The sequence below is a fragment of the Engystomops pustulosus genome, chromosome 2, assembly GCF_040894005.1.
Source record: "Engystomops pustulosus chromosome 2, aEngPut4.maternal, whole genome shotgun sequence".
Taxonomy (NCBI): domain Eukaryota; kingdom Metazoa; phylum Chordata; class Amphibia; order Anura; family Leptodactylidae; genus Engystomops; species Engystomops pustulosus.
This window is the reverse complement of record NC_092412.1, coordinates 251,092,590-251,113,347: the sequence shown is the minus strand read 5'-3', so window position 1 is coordinate 251,113,347 and position 20,758 is coordinate 251,092,590. Positions and strand designations below refer to the sequence as shown.

At 46.3% G+C, this 20,758-nt stretch overlaps 1 protein-coding gene across 1 annotated transcript in view; it reads left to right on the top strand.

The window, feature by feature from the left end:
* The first annotated feature begins 11,057 nt into the window (after positions 1 to 11,057).
* LOC140119612 (putative gastrointestinal growth factor xP4) overlaps positions 11,058 to 20,758 on the top strand; it is a 46,538-nt gene continuing 36,837 nt past the window's right edge. The window contains exon 1 of the mRNA XM_072138834.1: positions 11,058 to 11,391. Within this exon, the coding sequence (XP_071994935.1) occupies positions 11,335 to 11,391 (57 nt within the window). The 5' untranslated portion in view covers positions 11,058 to 11,334. The remainder of the gene's footprint in view (positions 11,392 to 20,758) is intronic.

Here is a 20,758-nt window from a genome sequence, read left to right as displayed (position 1 = left end):
ATAGCACAAAAATACTGTCTATGGTGCCAGTTTTAGGCACAGAAGTCTAGATCCTGTTCGTGACGCCACTTGCAGCATCCCCCACTGGGACCTAGCCTTTTCTTGGGGCCTGGAGGCAGCCGGGGCCCAGAATACCGGAGTGGTTGGCGGTTGCGGCCTAGGCACATTGTGGTCATGGTGCTTGGTATGGGGACCGGAGGGCTGTCCTACAGCCTGGCAGGTCTCCAGCAGGCTGTGTATGCAAGAAATTAAATGAGGGAGAGGCTGATGTACTGAATGTCCCTGAGACAACCCTTTAGTGCCCGTAGTATATGTCTCTGGGTAATGGATGGAGGAGCCTTTAATGGTACAGCCGTATTCAGGGACCAGAGGCAACGTTGTGCAAAAGTAACTCACGGTTCTTTATTGGAACAACTGCAGGCAACGGGCCGACTGATTTCAGAACAGATGCCGGATTACTGGAGGGTTTCCGGATTACTATCATCATAGTATCATAGTATCATAGTATATAAGGCTGGAAGGAGACGCAAGTCCATCAAGTCCAACCTTCAAGAATTGAATAAATGTTTTATCCCCATAACCCGTGATATTTTTGCTCTGCAGAAGGTCATCCAGGCCTCTCTTGAACATGTACATAGAGTCCGCCATAACAACCTCCTGCGGCAGAGAGTTCCACAGTCTCGCTGCTCTTACAGTAAAGAACCTTTGTCTATGGTGATGGTAGAATCGCCTCTCCTCTAGGCGTAGAGGATGCCCCCTTGTTCTGGTCACAGGCCTAGGTATAAAAAGATCTTTGGAGAGATCCTTGTACTGTCCGTTCAGGTATTTGTACATTGTAATGAGGTCTCCCCTCAGTCGTCTTTTTTCTAAACTGAATAATCCCAAATTTTGTAATCTGTCATTGTATTCTAGTCCCCCCATTCCCCTAATAATCCTGGTTGCTCTCCTCTGCACCCGTTCCAGCTCTACTATATCCTTTTTATACACTGGTGCCCAAAACTGTACACAATATTCCATGTGTGGTCTGACCAGGGATTTGTATAAGGGCAGAACTATGTCTTTATCATGAGAATCTATTCCTCTCTTGATATATCCCATTATTTTATTTGCTTTAGCAGCAGCCGCCTGGCTCTGGTCACTAAAATTAAGTTTACCATCCACCAATACGCCCAAGTCCTTTTCAGCTTCAGTTTTACTAAGTAATTGACCGTTTAGAACATAATTATACTTTTTGTTTCCATGGCCCAAGTGCATAACTTTACATTTATCTACATTAAACCTCATCAACCATTTCTCTGCCCATCCCTCAAGCTTCCACAAATCCCTCTGTAATGCTAAACTATCAACCTCAGTATTTATTACTTTACACAGCTTAGTATCATCTGCAAATATTGAAACTTGACTGTGTAAACCCACTACAAGGTCATTAATAAAAATATTAAAAAGAAGTGGCCCCAATACTGACCCCTGTGGCACTCCACTGGTAACATCAACCCAATCTGAGAATGTGCCATTAATGACCACCCTCTGTTTTCTATCACTAAGCCAATTACTTACCCAAATACACAGATTTTCTCCTATTCCCAGCAGTCTCATTTTATATACCAACCTTTTATGTGGCACGGTGTCAAATGCCTTTGAAAAGTCCAGATATACAACATCCACAGCGTCCCCCAGATCCAGTCTTGAACTTACCTCCTCGTAGAAACCAATCAGATTAGTCTGACAGGACCGATCTCTCATAAACCCATGCTGACGCTGGGTTATAAGGTTGTGCACAGTGAGATACTCCAGGATAGCATCTCTAATAAACCCCTCAAATATTTTCCCCACCACAGTGGTCATGGAGAGTGATCCTCAGAAGTAGATTCACCAGTCTGGTAGTATGTTTTGGCTGGGATGTAGCCGTGTCCAAGTATGGAAGCTGCAGCTTTGTTCTGTGTGTCTGTACTAGTGGTGCACTGACACTGTGGGGCAGATTTACTTACGATTTTACTTATGATCTCACAGTGATTTGTCCAATGAGGATTCGGGTCCAGCGCCATTCACTAAGAACGTGCGTCCGAGTTCCTGCATGTGTCGCTGCTGCGCTGAGGTCCGCCGGAGTTCACCTTCTTCTTCCCGGTTTATGTGAGTGCTCGTTCTTGTGACACATTTCCTTTTTTAAATTCTGCGGTTTGTCTGAATCCGTCGGGTTGTCCGACGGCCACGCCCCCCTTCTGTCGCGTGAAAGCCGGCGCAGATGCGCCACAATCCTATCGCGTGCGCCAAAAACACATTTTGAGAGTAATGTGTATAATGTGATGTATAAGAAGTTCTGTCTCTCCTCTGACACAGATAAATGTGCGGTGCAGCCTGGTTTGAGAAAAGATTGTGGACACAAAGGAATAACGAGAGACGAGTGCGAGGAGAAGGGCTGCTGCTTCGATGACTTGAAACCTGACAGCATCTGGTGTTACGCTCCGTGGCCACCTGAAGGTGACGTATAATCTCATATCTATGTGTAGTGATATCCGGGAAAAGCTGGAGCTCATGTTATACTCAGGATGAATAGAAGGAGAATAGAAGGAGAGAAGGGGCTGAGAAACAAGTGGAGCCTAGAGGTCACAAGGTATCGAGGTCATGGGGCGGACTCTCTTCAGAGTCGGAGTCTGGTCATGGTCTTATATTGTATGTATATTATATGTATATTATATGTGTACATGGAGCTCAGTTCTCCCTCCCACCATGGAGCACATATTAGTCTCCAGTAGATACGACAGGAATGTGATTAAACATTACATTTTGTTATATCTTATTAAAGCCCCAAAGTGTTATGCAGCCCAATCCAAAGCCAAAGTGGACTCTGTTCCACAATAATTACCATTAGATAATTAATTAGCAGTATAAGATGAGCCTCCAGCCACCAGTAGGGGGAGCTCTCTGTATAGGCTTTCATAAATGTGTATACACTGAGCTCCACCTGGTGGTGGGTGTAAGAAGGTCTTCTCTTAGCCTTCAAATATAATCCAGCTGAACCCAAAGCCAGAGTAGACTGCGGTTATCCAAGAATTGCAGAGACAAAGCATGCGGCTTCAGCAGGCTGTTACACTGTACAGGAGCACATCTTACCCTCCCCCTCTGCTCCTTCAGCACCTGCACCTCCCACTGTGTGAAATGACAAGAAGTAAAGTAAGGGGGAAGTCCTGAGGTAACAGAGAGGGTGGGGAGACAGTGTAAAATCATGTGAAGCTACAGCATGGGCTCTAGTAACACCCCCAGAGCCCTCCTGGCTTACCAAAAGAATTTAAAAATTTGATTTTAGAAGGAAGGAGGCCATGGATAACAAATAGTCACAGCGCCTGGAGCTATGAGTAATGTCCCTGGTTTATCATGATGGGTTTTTGTTGTAAATTTCCTGGGAGATGTTTATTATTAGATAAACATAAATGATAAGATTGTAGTCTGAGCAGCCTCACATTGTACTACAACTCCCAGCTAATTCCTTGTTACATGACATTGTATCCATTTCTTCCTACAGTGAAAAGACAGTTGAATTCAATTCAGTTGAAGACAGATTTGAATTCAAATGATATGAATTTAAAATTCACTCATTACTTTGGAGGAGACAGGATTGATTATTTGGATGTCACACTAAGGGGACAGGACAATGAGGTGGTGGTATCTCCCTTTCGTAAACAAGTATCAGGCAACACTATTTTATTGTCCACGTCGTGCCACCCTAAGCATGTCGTGGACAATATCCCATTTGGTGAACTTATACGCATTCGCAGAAACAGTTCTACAGACACTATTTTTAAAAAACAGATGATAGATTGGGAGAACAGATTAAAAGAGAGAAAATACAGACCTAATACTCTGTCCTCCGCTAAGAAAAGAATATCCAATATGGAGAGATCTACTTTATTGAGAGATAAGCAAAATGATAAACATAAGAAGGAGGAGAAAGGGGCTCCTTTATCCTTCATCACCACCTATAGTAACCAATTCCAACAGATTAAAAAGGTGGTCAATAAATATCTCCCCATTTTGGAACAAAATAACGATTTAAAAATCTGCCTCAAACAGGGAGTACGTTATATCTCCAGAAAAGCACCAACAATTGGGTCCTTAATATCCCCGAGTTTATTTGAATATACAGACAAAAAGGAGAAAAATTATTCCTGGTTAAGCCATTTAGGAAACTACAAATGTGGCCATACGCGATGTATAGCATGTAGTTTTTTGTCAACAACGAATACATTCTTCTCGTGTTCCACCAACATTATGTATGAGGTACAAACATATATCAACTGCAATACTGCATACACAGTGTATCTCATCACATGTACCTCATGCAACATGCAATATGTAGGTTGCACGACCAACTCACTAAAAGTGAGAATCAGAAAACATCTTTCAGACATAAAAAACACTAATCTGACAAATATATCGGCAGTGTCTAAACATTTTCGAGAAATACATCGGGGGGACACGAGTTCCTTTAAATGGATGGGAATAGAAAAGGTAAAGAAACCGCCCAGGGGGGGGGACCATAAGAAAAAATTGATGGACAGGGAAACATATTGGATGTTTATATTAAAAACTACACAACCAACAGGGTTGAATCTAAGACAGGATTTAATCCTGTGTTACTACTGATGATATGGACATATTACATCTGGCCCTTTTCTCTATGGTATTTCATTTAATATACATATATCTGGATTTACAGCTAACAGACCAACGAGGCACTCTCTGGAAGTCTAAATCTACATGAGATGAGACTTTTCCATATTCTATTTGTTGTCTCTGGAACATAACCTTAGTGTTGGATAACTATGCATTGTGCATAACATATGGGATAGGTATATATTATGCATCTAGTATGTGTTACAGCTATATATCTGTATTTAATATGTTGGACAGATACAAACAGTACATCAGACATAACCTTTGTGCTGGTAGCGTTTATATTCTATTTCAATATTTTGGTACTATACGTATGATGCACTTATTGTTTCTATCAATTTGACACACTCTGTTACCTTTAATAGGTGAATTTATTCTTTCCTGTTATACGTTTGCTAGATACTTCGTATCGGCTATAGTATTAGACAATCTATTATCATATTATAATTTTGTATCAATCTTTACACGCTTACCAGCCATGGGGATTTATAATGATCTGTTTTGAACAAACAATTATTGATACTAGGTATAACATACATTCCCTTTATAATCTATACAAGTTCAAATAGAAGTTCGCATTTATAATACACTTACATGCACATGCATAGTTGCCCCCCTCTCTACCAACTCAAGTCCTTTTCAGGTTGTTTTTATTGATGTTATTATGTTTTTACTTACAAACTAGTTGCGTCTTTGTTGGGAGGTGTGTTCGTCCCGATCATGTGACTCGTCACGTGTTCGTGACGTCACACGCCCCGGCAAGGCGCACTATTTAAATAGAATTGCAAATCCCCTGTGAATGTATCCATGATTAAGCTTCTTTAAGCGAAACGCGTTGGATTTACCCCGTTATCCTATTGTTGTGCACTATCTGCCTTGATTCAAGTTTTTAAGAGGAATGAATAAAGAATATCTACTACTTTTATACCTTACGTGTTTCCCGAAGCGCTGGTCCTTTCCACATTTCCAGTGAAAAGACAGTGCACTGTGCTGTCTGCACAGAGAGTGAAATGTGGGATCCCTTTCATCACCATGGTCCAATGCATCCTGAAGGGCTGCTGCTACGACCCTAGTTACCCAAGGAACCCCTGGTGTTTCTACCCTGTACCTACAAGAGGTCATTTATATATTATGCTCTGTAGATAGAACTCCCCTTTAAGAGATTTGGGAGGGGCAGTGCTAATATTATGGTCCTTTCAAAATATCACAATAGTCATGTACTGTAAAAGTACTGGATGATGGAAGTGAATATACAGCAGGCTGGAGAAATAGTGGATGATGGGAGTGGATATATATACAAGATGGCAGTAATAGTGGATATACCCGTGGCTGAGGGGGGGGGGCCTGGCTAACCTCTGGGACAGCAGGACGCACATTTGAGTAGCTCCGGAATTATTGGGGCAATCCGTTGCCATCCATCCCTCTGAGCAACCCCCCGCAGCTTGCCTACACCACCAGGTCCTTCAAGTGTCTGGGCTAACACCCATACCAGGCACCCTGGGATTTTGTCGCTGTTATCGGGCCCCCCAAGGTCGGCACCCTTACTAGCCTCCACATCTACCCATTATTTCCCAGGGCAATAGAAAAAGAGTCACAATCTGACAGCTCACCCGATCATTTTGGGGGCTTCTGAAAGCCTATTTCAGCCCCATCCAGCTGAGGCCTACTTCCGAGCCAAATCACTGGCCTCAAGTTAATTATCCACCCGACGAGGGCGCTCCACCTGCTGACCAGAAAGAGACCTTCATCCCAATTGTCCTCAGAGACCTGAGAGGACCCTCCTAATGCTTTGCCCAACCTCCGACCACCCCCAAGAACCCTCCTGGACCCAGGCATGTGACCCACGGGGCCCGAGAAGTCCTAACATAAGTGCAGCACTAACATACTGGTGGCACAGGGCGGCATTTTGGAGAGGATCTTCACTGCTAACGACTTCATTGTGAGCATCGACCCTCCCCAAAATGTGGATATGGTTAATTTAAATGTCATTGGAGGCACAAATCGTGGGTGTTACTGATTTGGTCTCAGAAACTAGACTTTTTAAAATTAGGATTCAGCTGAACTTTGCAAAGTCAGAATTTCAACGGGTAATTCTCATCACGGGCCAGTCAGGAATGGTCACTGGCTTGTCCTGACGCCTCTGCTTTGTTATTTTTATTGTGTGCTTAGGGTCTATGTTAAAGGTGAACCTTCGGGTGTCACACAGGTGCACACAGGCTCGTTATATCCCTGGTCATGTGATGTCACACGGGTGCACAGCTCATTATATCCCTGGTGTTCTGATGTCACAAATGTGCAGGGCTCATTATATCCCTGGTCATGTGATGTCACACAGGTGCACGGCTCATTATATCCCTGGTCATGTGATGTCACACAGGTGCGCGGCTCGTTATATCCCTGGTCATGTGATGTCACTCAGGGCACGGCTCATTATATCCCTTTTCATGTGATGTCACACAGGTGCACGGCTCGTTATATCCCTGGTCATGTGATGTCACGCAGGTGCTCGGCTCGTTATATACCTGGTCATGTGATGTCACACAGGTGCACGTTTCGTTATATCATTGGTCATGTGATGTCACACAGGTGCATGGCTAATTACATTCCTGGTCATGTGATGTCATACAGGTGCACGGCTCATTATATTCCTGGTCATGTCATGGCCTGAATATTTCTGACCCCAGCAGCCACAGCAGCACTAACCATGAGTCTCGGTCTGTTGGTTTAGGAAGCCTCTGCCTTGAAACTGTTCTTGTTTCCTGTAAATATATTCCAAAATCCAAGATAGCGGCAAAATCAAGGTAAGGTATAATGAGATAAGTAAAATCACTAAGGTGTAGTGTAACTCAGCAGATATATAAAGGAGTTTCCAGATGCCGCCCCCAGCAGCTGACTGGACCGACCGTCCATCACTAAAGTTAACCTGTTGATGGACAGAGCTGAGATTCAGATGACCTGGGCGTAGTGCAATCAGTCCTAATACAGCAGCAACACCCACAAAACCCAGAGCAAAATAAATGAGATAAAGGGAGAGTGGTGAAAGCTATTGTGAAGTCCCTACACAGTAGATAGAAAAGACGCTAAAGCTTAACTCCTTACACACCTCAATAATATTTCAGTTGATAGTTTAGCTCTGGATATAACTGGAGTCATTGGATCAACAAGTCACAAGAAACTTTTTCACCTTCTCCTTATCTATCTGCTGTCTATGTGGGAGGGAAAGCTGATTCATACACACTGCTAAAGAAAAGAAATGAGGTAAGTTAATCCGTATGAGTGGGAATGGGATGAATACCCATAGAGCGCTGTGTGGCTGTGCAGAAAGCTAAAACTTCAGAGCCTACAGGGGTGTGGTATAGCCTTCCCCCTCGCGCTCGGCAAGGCTACTCCACGCCCCAGTAGCCCCTGGGGTTCATTAGCATACAGAAAAGATAAAGGTTTTATTTGGTTATTATTTACAAAATAAATTATTTAGCTAAAGGCAGTGTAGAGCTTAGAAAAGGAATCTTCCATCAGGAATACCTCAGTCAGTGAATTCCTAAAGGTAGGTTTCCTTTAACTATTTACATTTAAAGGACATCTACCACCAGGATGAAGGACTGTAAACCAAGCACACTGACATACTGGTGTACGCCCCCTCTGGCAGGATCTGATCTTCTTTAAGCTTCTTATGCTCTTGTTTTTAAAAATAAAAGACTTTAAAAAATATGCAAATGAGCCTGAGGGGCTCCAACTTCCATTAAATCCTATGGAGCCCAGAGCTCCTGAGGTGCATATGCATAATTTTGAATTCCTTTTTTCTTGTAAAAAGTGGGGAATAAGAAGAACTTAATCCGGGTGGTAGTTGTCCTTTAACTCCTTAACGCTCTGCGCCGTAGCTCTACGGCGCAGAGGTATAAGGGAAGTATGAAGAGGGCTCACGGGCTGAGTCCTCTTCATACAGAGGTGGGGGTTTTTGCATTTTGCAAAAAACCCCCACCGCTAATAACCGCGGTCGGTGCTTGCACCGATCGCGGCTATTAACCCTCTAAACGCCGCCCGCAAAGTCGCGGGCGGCGTTTAAAAGACGGCGGCGCGCGGGCGCCGCCATCTTTTTTTCGATCGCCACGCCCCCGAACGTCATCGGGGGGCGGCGATCGGTTACCATGGTAGCCTCGGGTCTTCTCTTGACACGAGGCTACATGGTTTATGCAGGTTCGTTACAATGAGCCAGTGGCTCATTGTAATGTAAGACCTGCAAAAACGCCATATATTGCAATACTGTAGTATTGTAGTATATGGTAGGAGCGATCTGATCATCTAGGGTTATTGTACCCTAGATGGTCTAAAAAATAGTGAAAAAAAAAAGAAAAAAAAAAGTTTAAAAAATAAAAAAAATTAATAAAATATTAAAAGTTCAAATCACCCCCCTTTCCCTAGAACGGATATAAAACATAACAAACAGTAAAAATCACAGACATATTAGGTATCGCCGCGTCCCAAAATGCCCGATCTATCAAAATATAAAAACGGTTACGGCCGGCGGTGACCTCCGAGGCGGGAAATGGCGCCCAAATGTCCGAAATGCGACTTTTACACCTTTTTACATAACATAAAAAATGAAATAAAAAATGATCAAAATGTCGCACAGACCTCAAAATGGTAGCAATGAAAACGTCGCCTCATTTCGCAAAAAATGACCCCTCACACATTTCCGTGCGCCAAAGTATGAAAAAGTTATTAGCGTCAGAAGATGGCAAAAATTTTTTTTTCTTTTTTGTACACATTCGTTTAATTTTTGAAAATGTATTAAAACACAATAAAACCTATATAAATTTGGTATCACCGCGATCGCACCGAACCAAAGAATAAAGTAGGCGTGTTATTTGGAGCGAAGAGTGAAAGTCGTAAAAACTGAGCCCACGTGCGGTTTTTTTTCAATTTTTCCACATTTGGAATTTTTTTTCAGCTTCGCAGTACACGGCATGTTAAAATAAATAACATTACGGGAAAGTAAAATTTGTTACGCACAAAATAAGCCCTCACACAGGTCTGTACACGGAAAAATGAAAAAGTTATGGATTTTTGAAGTTGGAGAGCGAGAAATGAGCCGGAAAACCCTCCGTCCTTAAGGGGTTAAGTTAGCTCCTTACAGAGCAGAATCATCCAGTGAAATCATCCAGGTTTGTAAGGAGTTAAGTCCTTAGAAGCTTTAGTTCCTGCTCCCTGTGTTTGGGCTGCATGATTGTCTTCATGGAGATTCTCTTGATTTTCGTGGAGTAGCCGGAGCTGAGGCTACAAGTTGCTGCTTCTCCACGCCCCAGTAGCCTCTTTGTTCCTCCTACCCTGAGATCTTCGGTGCAGCTCCTCATAGCTGCGTGCCCTCATCCGAGAAGCCGGAGTTCTGCACATGCGCAGTAGCTTTGGCTTTGGAGCAGTGGCCGCACAGCCGCGGGCCTGCATTCTGCGCATGCACAGAACACCGGCTTCTCGGATAAGGGCGCGCAGCTATGAGGAGCTGCACCGAAGATCTCAGGGTAGGAGGAACAAAGAGGCTACTGGGGCGTGGAGAATCAGTGACTTGTAGCCTCAGCTCCAGCTACTCCACGCCCCAGTAGCCACTTTACAAAACTTACATATTAGGGCAATAAAGATTTTAATAAGCTAGCGGAGATGTGAGGATTAGCTCTAAAAAGGGCTGTCCTCACGTCCCATACATGCACCTACCACCCGATCTACCTTTATAGGCAGAATCGTGGAGGTAGGTTACCTTTAAGGATAAAAGGGATGGAGACAGGACAGATACATGTGATGATAACACGGGGACCTGTACATGGGGACACACAATACAGCGGAGTCTCAGAGTCCTGTATCTCAGGGACTGACGCCTCATCTACAGGAGCTAATACTGGTCATAAGGGAGGGGCTAATACTGGTCATAAGGGAAGGGCTAATACTGGTCATAAGGAAGGAGCTAATACTGGTCATAAGGGAGGCGCTAATACTGGTCATAAGGGAGGGGCTAATACTGGTCATAAGGGAGGGGCTAATACTGGTCATAAGGGAGGGGCTAATACTGGTCATAAGGGAGGGGCTAATACTGGTCATAAGGGAGGGGCTATTACTGGTCATAAGGGAGGGGCTAATACTGGTTATAAGGGAGGGGCTAATACTGGTCATAAGTGAGGGGCTAATACTGGTCATAAGGGAGGGGCAGGAGAAAAAAAAAGAATAGACACGGTTTAACCCCTAAAAACAGAAACTTTGGCAATAATTGTATCCTCTGCAAAAAAAAAATTTTGCATCAGCACCAGGTACCTCATAGTGAGAGGAGGAATGGGGGGCACTAGTATCAGAGACCCCAATGCCAAATTGATGGGAAAATTCACTAAATTGTACACATATTTTTGGGTCCGTCCCTGGTGGTAGCAGTTATGTCTATCAGTGTTTCCAGACACAGGGAGATAATTCCAGCAGATATTAGTCGGATGTGTCTCATCTCTAGGAAAGTACAAGGCGACCTGCACACAGAGGTCTGTCCGTGCCACGTCACATCAGCCTTCGCAGGCGTCTTCTTCATCCTCCTCTTCTGAGCTTCAGTCACAAGCTTCATATATATCACTGCCAATAAAGCCAACAGAGCGCAGATATAAGGAGATCCCAACACTGCAGGAGGGAAGAGCAATGGGACGTCTCACCGTCTGCTGGGTGGTCGCCATCCTCATCCTGGGGGCAGACGCCTACTTACCTGTCGAATGTAAGTGTCACATATACATAGAAGGCAAAAAACATTAACCAATAAGAATAAGGGGATCAGCTAGAGATTGATTGGTGTCGCTGTTATAATTTCAATGTAAATTATGTTATACTTTATCTACTGTGTTCGAAAATTTCGGATCTGCTACAAAATCCATCTGATGCCTGGGGGGTCGTGCAGTGCGACCCCATGTTATATATGTGTAGCCTGAGAGTAATGTGTATAATGTGATGTATAAGAAGGTTCTGTCTCTAGATGTGCAGATTATAAAGCTTGTGGATATAAATTAGGAGAGAGGATTGTGAACAGAAGGGCTGATACTTCAAAGACTTGGAACCAACATCTGGGATCTCATATCTATCTGTAGTGATATCCGGGAAAAGCTGGGTGATTATGTTATACTCAATACCCGGATGGACAGAAGGAGAATACAGGGAGAGAAGGGGCTGAGAATCTAGTGCAGCCTCGGGGGTCACAAGGTATCGAGGTCATGGGTCAGACTCTCACCTTGTATACAGTGATAATGGGGCACATCAGACTCGATGGGACCACGATGGAGCGATACATTGCCCTAGGGTCACAATTATTCAAAAATGATCTATTGATCTCTCCCTCACTCATGGCTAAGTGCACCTAGTAGTTTATATAGTTTATGTGTACATGGAGCTGAGTTCTTCCTCCCGCCATGGAGCACATTGTACCCTACGGTAGATACACCAGGACTATAACTGGACATAAAGTTTGTTTTTCTCTTAGCCTTACAATGTAACAAAGCCAAACCCAAAGCCAGAGAAAACTGCGGTTATCCAGAAACCCAGGAACTGCACAGACAGAGGATGCAGCTTCAACAGGCTGTTACACTGTACAGGTGCTCCCCCTCCCACTGTAACAACCCCAGAGTCCTCCTGGCTCATTAGCATAGTTGTAAAAGTTAAATGTAGAAGGAAGGAGGCCATGGATAACAAATATAAGAAGATACCACAGTCCCGGTGCCTGGATCTATGAGTAATGTCCCGGGTTTATCAGAATGGTAGATTTTCTGGGAAATGTGTATTATTAGATTAGGATGGTTTTTGCAGTCTGGGCAGCCTCACGCTGTACTACAACCCCCATTTGTTACATGACATGATATCCATTGCTTCCTACAGTGAACGTCTGGTGCAAAGAAACTGTAGAGAGAGTGAAGTGTGGGTTCCCCGGCATCATCAAAGAACAATGCAAGCGTCTGGCCTGCTGCTACGAAAGTTACCCAAACGCCTCCTTGTGTTTCTACCCTGAATTTCATCACCCGGTGTTTGTAACCTGACATTATGGTAATTTATGTATATGCTCTATAGGTTTAACTCCTCTTTAAGTGATGGAGAGGGGCAGTGCTGCTGTACTGCAAAAGTACTGGATGATTGGGGTAGATATACAGCAGGTGGGGGTTATAGTGGATGATGGGAGTGGCTATACAGCAGGTGGGGGTAATAGTGGATGATGGGAGTGGCCATACAGCAGGTGGGGGTAATAGTGGATGATGGGAGTGGCTATACAGCAGGTGGGGGTAATAGTGGATGATGGGAGTGGCTATACAGTAGGTTTGGGTAATAGTGGATGATGGGAGTGGCTATACAGCAGGTGGGGGTAATAGTGGATGATAGGGTGGCTATACAGGAGGTGGGGGTAATAGTGGATGATTGGAGTGGCTATACAGCAGGTGGGGGTAATAGTGGATGATGGGAGTGGCTATACAGCAGGTGGGGGTAATAGTGGATGATGGGAGTGGCTATGCAGCAGGTGGGGGTAATAGTGGATGATGGGAGTGGCTATACAGCAGGTGGGGGTAATAGTGGATGATGGGAGTGGCTATACAGCAGGTGGGGGTAATAGTGGATGATTTGAGTAGATAAACAGCAGGTGGGGGTAATAGTGGATGATTGGAGTGGATATACAGCAGGTGGGGGTTATAGTGGATGATGGGAGTGGCTATACAGCAGGTGGGAGTACAATTGGATGATGGGAGTGGATATACAATAGGTGGGAGTAGTAATGGATGATGGGAGTGGATATACATCAGGTGGGAGTAGTAGTGGATGATGGGAGTGGATATACAGCAGGTGGGAGTAGTAGTTGATGATGGGAATGGTTATACAGCAGGTGGGAGTAGTAATGGATTATGGGAGGGGATATACAGAAGGTGGGAGTAGTAGTTGATGATGGGAGTGGTTATACAGCAGGTGGGAGTAGTAGTGGATGATGGGAGTGGATATACAGCAAGTAGGAGTAGTAATGGATGATGGGAGTGGATATACAGCAGGTGGGAGTAATAGAGGATGATGGGAGTGGATATATAGAAGATAAATAGAAGTAGTAGTAGATATGCAGTAGATGGTAATTGTAGTGCAGTAAAGCTGCAGGGAATGACTATTTCTTACCTGATTATAACACATCTCTCTCTCTTATTACCAGTGAAGTTTGGGAACTAAGAAGATTTGGCGCAGTCACTGCTGACCCCATGACTGACCCCGGACTCCACCTCTGATAATATTCTCCATCTTGTATCAGCAGTGCAGTGTGTATATCTCTCATACACAATACAAGTCACATTCAGTCTGCTGCGTTGTCTTGTGTTTTTTTACATTTTTTTTCTGTTCTGAAATCAAAGGTATAACAAGCCCCAAAGCAAATAGCGAAGGGGCTGAGGACTGTAGGGGGTGGTTTCAAGCCTTCTGGTAGGCTGGTGGGGCTTGCCCCTTTACTCCTCCTGTGTGAGGTCACAGGAGGCGGTGTTTGGGGGCGGGTAAGGACCCGCCCGGTGGTTTTATAAAGTCCGAGAGCACGTGGGGGGGCCTCTTTCCTTCTGCCCCCTGGACCGAAGAGGCGAGAAGTCAGAGACCCCTCTGCAAATACCCAGCATGGCTTCCCTAGAAGATCTAGTAATCCAGCAAGTGGCCCTGGATGGTTCAGCCATGCTGGATACCCTCCTGCAGCGCCCTGCTGCGGGGTCGGTTCAAGAAGCGGTCGTCCCTGAAGAGGACACCCATCTCCCTGGATCGAAACCCGCTGCAGTGGCTTACACCCTGGAGGGTACAGCCACCACCCCCGCCCGGCGGCCTGCCACCCTGTCACCACCACCCACCCAGTGCTCCTTACCTCCTCCACGGGAGCAGCTGGATGAAGATAGAAGACGTCCCGTGAGGAAGATCAGGCCTCCTGTACGCCTGAGCCCAGGATCTCCAGCACCAGCCAGGAAGCGCGGCCCGGGCCAGAAGAAGATGGCGTCGCCTGGACCACGTGGGACACCGACTGCACTGGAGGATCGTCGTGGGATCCCTGCTGTGAAGGGCACAAGGGGTAAGCGCTTTCCATCCCCTGCCTGCTCCCCTGCCCTCCATCCCAGCGCTGCTGCCCTCTCCTCTGCTCTGCACCCCAGCGCTGCGGCCCTCTCCTCTGCTCTGCACTCCAGCGCTGCGGCCCTCTCCTCTGCTCTGCACCCCAGCGCTGCGGCCCGCTCATCCTCCCACCCTGCCAGTATGTCGCGACAGCGCTCCCTCCCCCGCTCCCCCCCCTGCTTCTAGCTCCGGTCTCCTCACCCCCAGGCCAGGCCCCGGCCTGTAATTTCACCCAGCGCCTATGTGCGGCCTTCGGAGCATCCGGCCTGCATAGCGACCCCCACACACACCTCGCGGCTCTCGCCCTCCCCCATCCCCCCCCCTCCGCGCTCACCTCTCCTCCGGTGCCAATTGGAGCCTGCGGCCTACGCATCCGGCCACGCTCCGGTTCGGGCCTACGATGAGCCCAGGCGCCCTCCCCGGCAGCGATCCTCCTCCCCATCCCCTCTCTCGCGGTCCGGCCTCCCACAGTCCTTCCGGCTCCCCCAGGGACCCTCCCCCGCCGCGCGGCAGGCTTCGGGCCTACTCGCCATCCAGGCCCGGGCCTTCCGGTAAGCCTAGGGCCTACACTCCATCCAGCCCTGGGCCTGCTACCAGGCCTCAGGCCTACTCACAGCCGGCTGAGGGCCTACTCTCATGCCAGCCCCAGGGCTCGGGCCTACTCTCCTGCCAGGGCCAGGGCCTACTCCCCGGGCAGCCCCAGCCCCCCCCCCTCTCACCAGCTTGGGTCCTGGCGCCCTCCCTCCCCCCTTCCCCACCATGCCCCCCGGCCCAGCCAACACCACAGCCCTGGATCCCTGGGCAGCTCCACTTCCCTCCTCCTCTCCTATTCTCCCGAGTCCTCTCTGCATGCCCTTTATGCAGTAGAGACCTCTAGGCCCACGGTGCACCACAGACACAGGAGCCACAGATCACCGTCCTACAAGCAGCAACGTCACAGCAGAATGGACTCCCAGAGGCCATACCGCAGGCAGGCTGCCGATACTGGCTCTGTGCTCCGCTCACCAGGCCGCAGCCGCCATCATCATCATCACGGAGGACGTCGCAGACACTACAGCAGCCCATCGTCACCGGGTTCCAGTGGCCACGAGGTGGCGCACTCACACACCCGCACCCGTCACCGAGACTCCCCTCACCGCCTGACCAAGCGCTCCAGGCGGACATCAGAGCATCCAACAACTCGCCAGGAATCCGAAAACAGATCCTCAGCTCATCTACAGCCACTGCAGTCCCAGAGGTCATCCCGTCATGGCAGCCAAGGCTCTCAAGCTCCACCTCGCAGCTCTGACATCATCAAGCAACCACCTCAACGCATCACTTCAGCTTCCGAACATCACCAACCATCTGAACAGGACAAAGCACGGTCTTCTCATCAGGACAAGTCAGCTCCACCAGCGAAGACTTTATCCGGTGAGTTCAGTGGCCTCCCCTCGTGGTCGGCCATTACCTCCTCACACAAGAACACGGAGTTCATCATATCCATTACCTCATCACACGAGAACACAGAGGTCATCACACAAGAGCACAGAGGTCATCACGTCCATTATCTCATCACACAAGAACACAGAGGTCATCACACAAGGACACAGAGGTCATCACGTCCATTAGATCACTACTCACACAATTACAAGCCAGTCAGGATACACCTGTGGGCTTAGGGAATTTAGCTAACGCAGGACAGGGTAACACATTTAGGGATCGCAGCCCCGGGAATGCCAGTGCCCGGGGCTGTGCGATCCTCCTTCCAGGAGCCGGGTCCGTGCATGCGCAGTGTAATATATCGGTATTACACTGTGTGTGGTGAACAATAGCTTTAACAAGCGATCAGTGGGTCGCCTGATCAGGCTTATCTGTAAAAGTGATAAGAGTAATACATTTCATAAAACCTATTTAAAAAAAAAAAAAAAAAAAAAAATCGAGCGCCAAAATGGTATCAATTGAAAAGAACAACTCAACACGTAAAAATAAGCCCTAAACTCGCTCTGTCAACAAAAAATATTAAAGTTACGTCTCCGAAAAGTTGGCGATGCAAAAACAAATGAGATTTCCTCTATTTTAGTTTTTTCAGTAAAAATTTTAAAAATAAAAAACTATATACATGAGGTATCAACGTAATCGTAGTGACCTATAGAATAAAGATAATATAGTATTTTTAGTGTACGGTGTACAACCTCCAAAAAATACAAAAAGAAAGGGAACCAAAATTGACAATTTTTCTTTCACCCATACATTCAACAGTTAATAAAATGTCATCAATAAGCTACAGACCCACTAAAATGAAGTATTTGTAAAGTGCATCTCATGACGCAAAAAATAAGCTAAAACACGTTCATTTACTCAAAAAAAAAAAAAAAAAAAAAAAAGTACTTTCAATTGCATCCGTTTTTGTTTTAACCCCTGTAAAACAGTTGAAGGGTTAACAAACTTCACAAAAGTTGTTTCACATACATTGAGGGGTGTCCTTTCTATAATGGGGTAATTTATGGGGTTTTCTTTTATTTAGACCTCTCAAATTGACCTGAAACTGAGCAGGTCCCTCAATAGCAGGTTTTTGCGTTTTTTATGAAAATTTGGAAAATCGCATGTAACATTCAAAGCCCCATAACATCCTGTAAAAAATTTAAATATGCATAAAGCATCACGTCCACATAAATTAGTCATTCGGTGAATGTTAGTTATTACATTTTTAGCGGTTATGACTATGTATGGGATGAAGTGGAACATTTTGAAGTCCGGTAATCGAGAATTTTTCAAAATTTTCACCAAATATCTGAATTTCTCCTAAATAAATGCAAAACATACCACCAAAATTTTGTAACTAACATGAAGTACAAAGTGTCACGAGAAAACAATTGTAAAATCACTTGGATATTTTAACGCTTTCCGAAGTTATAACCATTTATAGTGACTCAGGGCAGATTTCAAAAAATGGCCCGTGTCAGGAAGGTAAAAAGTGGCTTCGGCGTTAAGGGGTTAATGTCAGTGAAGGATAATCCTGGGCAGCACAAAAGGCACTTCTCACCCCATCCACTGCATCAGGTTAGCCACCAGCCCATCGCAATGTTGGTTAAATGCGGTAGTTTACTTTCGTTCAATCCAGTATTAGCACTAGAGAAGGTCGGGAATGAGGTTTCCCCGGGTAGGATGGCCGGTCCCCTTATAGAACCGCCAGGCTTAGGTTTCCCCGGGTAGGATGGCCGGTCCCTTATAGAACCGCCAGGCTTACTTCCCAAAAGGAGCCCGGGAAGTTCAGATTAATTGCTCATCTGTCTTTTTCCAAAGGTCCCTCGGTCAATAGCGCTTTATAAAAGGAGGTTGTGGCGGTTACGTACGTCTCTTTTGATAGGGCGGGTGTCTTAGTGCAGAGAAAGATGGAAGTGTCCAAAGCTTTCCATAACTAGTTGCGAGCTTTTGCGGTTTCGGTCCCTGGTTTTGGGTAAATGCAGCAACTTAAAGTCGGTAAAGGATAATCCTGGGTTGCGTAAAAAGGCACATCTCACCCCGGATAACTAGTCCCTTGAGGGAAGTCTTGTGGGTTTTGCAGGCATGTCTTCGGGTAGTTAATGGGTCAGGCATCCTGGAAAGTCCTGATTATCACAATACATGATGTCCCTGGGAGGAGTGGCGTATAGGCATGAGAATCTGCAGGGTATAACCGCAATCTCTTATTATGCGACGGGGTCCATCTCAATTGTATTGAGGTGAATATTTTCCTTCCCGGCCTGCAGGGGCAGGCTGAGATGTCCATGGCCTTGGTCCGTGTGGGGGGTCGCAGCCGGTGTTAGGAGGGAGGAGGCTGCTCCGTGGCGGAAGTTACACAGGCCCTAAGGCGCTGGAAGATGCCCTCATGCCGGCTGCAGGGACGCAGCCGCCATTTCGGGCGAAGTTGGTTCTCAAGATTTTGAAGATGCCAAGCGGGCCTAGCAAGTTGGGAAATGTTTTAATTTATAACGTTATTTAATAATTTATCTTAGTTGTTAATAAACGCTGTGGCCTTCCCACATTACCCAAACATTTAGTTTCCCGGTCTGTTTATGGGTGGTTAGTCTAGGTACACGGTCAAGTACCAGACGGTTGGGTGGTTAGTCTAGGTACACGGTCAAGTACCAGACGGTTGGGTAGTTAGTCTAGGTACACGGTCAAGTACCAGACGGTTGGGTGGTTAGTCTAGGTACACGGTCAAGTACCAGACGGTTGGGTGGTTAGTCTAGGTACACGGTCAAGTACCAGACGGTTGGATGGTTAGTCTAGGTACACGGTCAAGTACCAGACGGTTGGATGATTTCTCAAACTACAAGGTCAAGTACCAGACGGATGGAAGGTTTATCAAAGTACAAGGTCAAGTACCAGACGGTTGGATGGTTGATCAAGGTACAGGGTCAAGTACCAAACGGTTGGATGGTTGATCAAGGTACGAGGTCAAGTACCAAACGGTTGGATGGTTGATCAAGGTACAAGGTCAAGTACCAAACGGTTGGATGGTTGATCAAGGTACGAGGTCAAGTACCAAACGGTTGGATGGTTTATCAAGGTCAAGTACCAAACGGTTTGATGGTTTATCAAGGAACAGGGGCAAGTACCAAATTTAAGGTTTGGGTTTGTTAATCCCTACAGTCTAACAAGCCCCAAAGCAAATAGCGAAGGGGCTGAGGACTGTAGGGGGTGGTTTCAAGCCTTCTGGTAGGCTGGTGGGGCTTGCCCCTTTACTCCTCCTGTGTGAGGTCACAGGAGGCGGTGTTTGGGGGCGGGTAAGGACCCGCCCGGTGGTTTTATAAAGTCCGAGAGCACGTGGGGGGGCCTCTTTCCTTCTGCCCCCTGGACCGAAGAGGCGAGAAGTCACCCTCCCACCCTGCCCTCAGAATTATTTCTTTTCAGCTCTTCTTTCCTCGGTTCTGGCTGTTTCCTTCTGTTTTCCTACAGACGTCACAGCGAAGGCGGAAGTTACACAGGCCCTAAGGCGCTGGAAGATGCCCTCATGCCGGCTGCAGGGACGCAGCCGCCATTTCGGGCGAAGTTGGTTCTCAAGATTTTGAAGATGCCAAGCGGGCCTAGCAAGTTGGGAAATGTTTTAATTTATAACGTTATTTAATAATTTATCTTAGTTGTTAATAAACGCTGTGGCCTTCCCACATTGCCCAAACATTTAGTTTCCCGGTCTGTTTATGGGTGGTTAGTCTAGGTACACGGTCAAGTACCAGACGGTTGGGTGGTTAGTCTAGGTACACGGTCAAGTACCAGACGGTTGGGTGGTTAGTCTAGGTACACGGTCAAGTACCAGACGGTTGGGTGGTTAGTCTAGGTACACGGTCAAGTACCAGACGGTTGGATGATTTCTCAAACTACAAGGTCAAGTACCAGACGGATGGAAGGTTTATCAAAGTACAAGGTCAAGTACCAGACGGTTGGATGGTTGATCAAGGTACAGGGTCAAGTACCAAACGGTTGGATGGTTGATCAAGGTACGAGGTCAAGTACCAAACGGTTGGATGGTTGATCAAGGTACAAGGTCAAGTACCAAACGGTTGGATGGTTGATCAAGGTACGAGGTCAAGTACCAAACGGTTGGATGGTTTATCAAGGTCAAGTACCAAACGGTTTGATGGTTTATCAAGGAACAGGGGCAAGTACCAAATTTAAGGTTTGGGTTTGTTAATCCCTACAGTCTCAGCGGGTGAGACCATAGAGACTGCGGCCAGTGCTATGTATTGTCCCAGCAGATATGTGTAATCAGACCTTTGTGTATGTTGTTTGTAGCAGCCGTGTAATGTCCTGCAAAATGGGTCATTACCAAATACAGCCCCTGGTCGGGTGGAGATGGTCTGGCCAGTGCTCCCATACCACCTTAAAGGGAACCTGTCACCAGGAGACCCATTTTTAGCCCTCCCCCAGTCCCCACAGAGCTTAGTACATACACTGCCAAAGTGTTTTTGTATTAAAAATAGGTTTTACAGAAAAAAGATATGTTATATTGTACCTT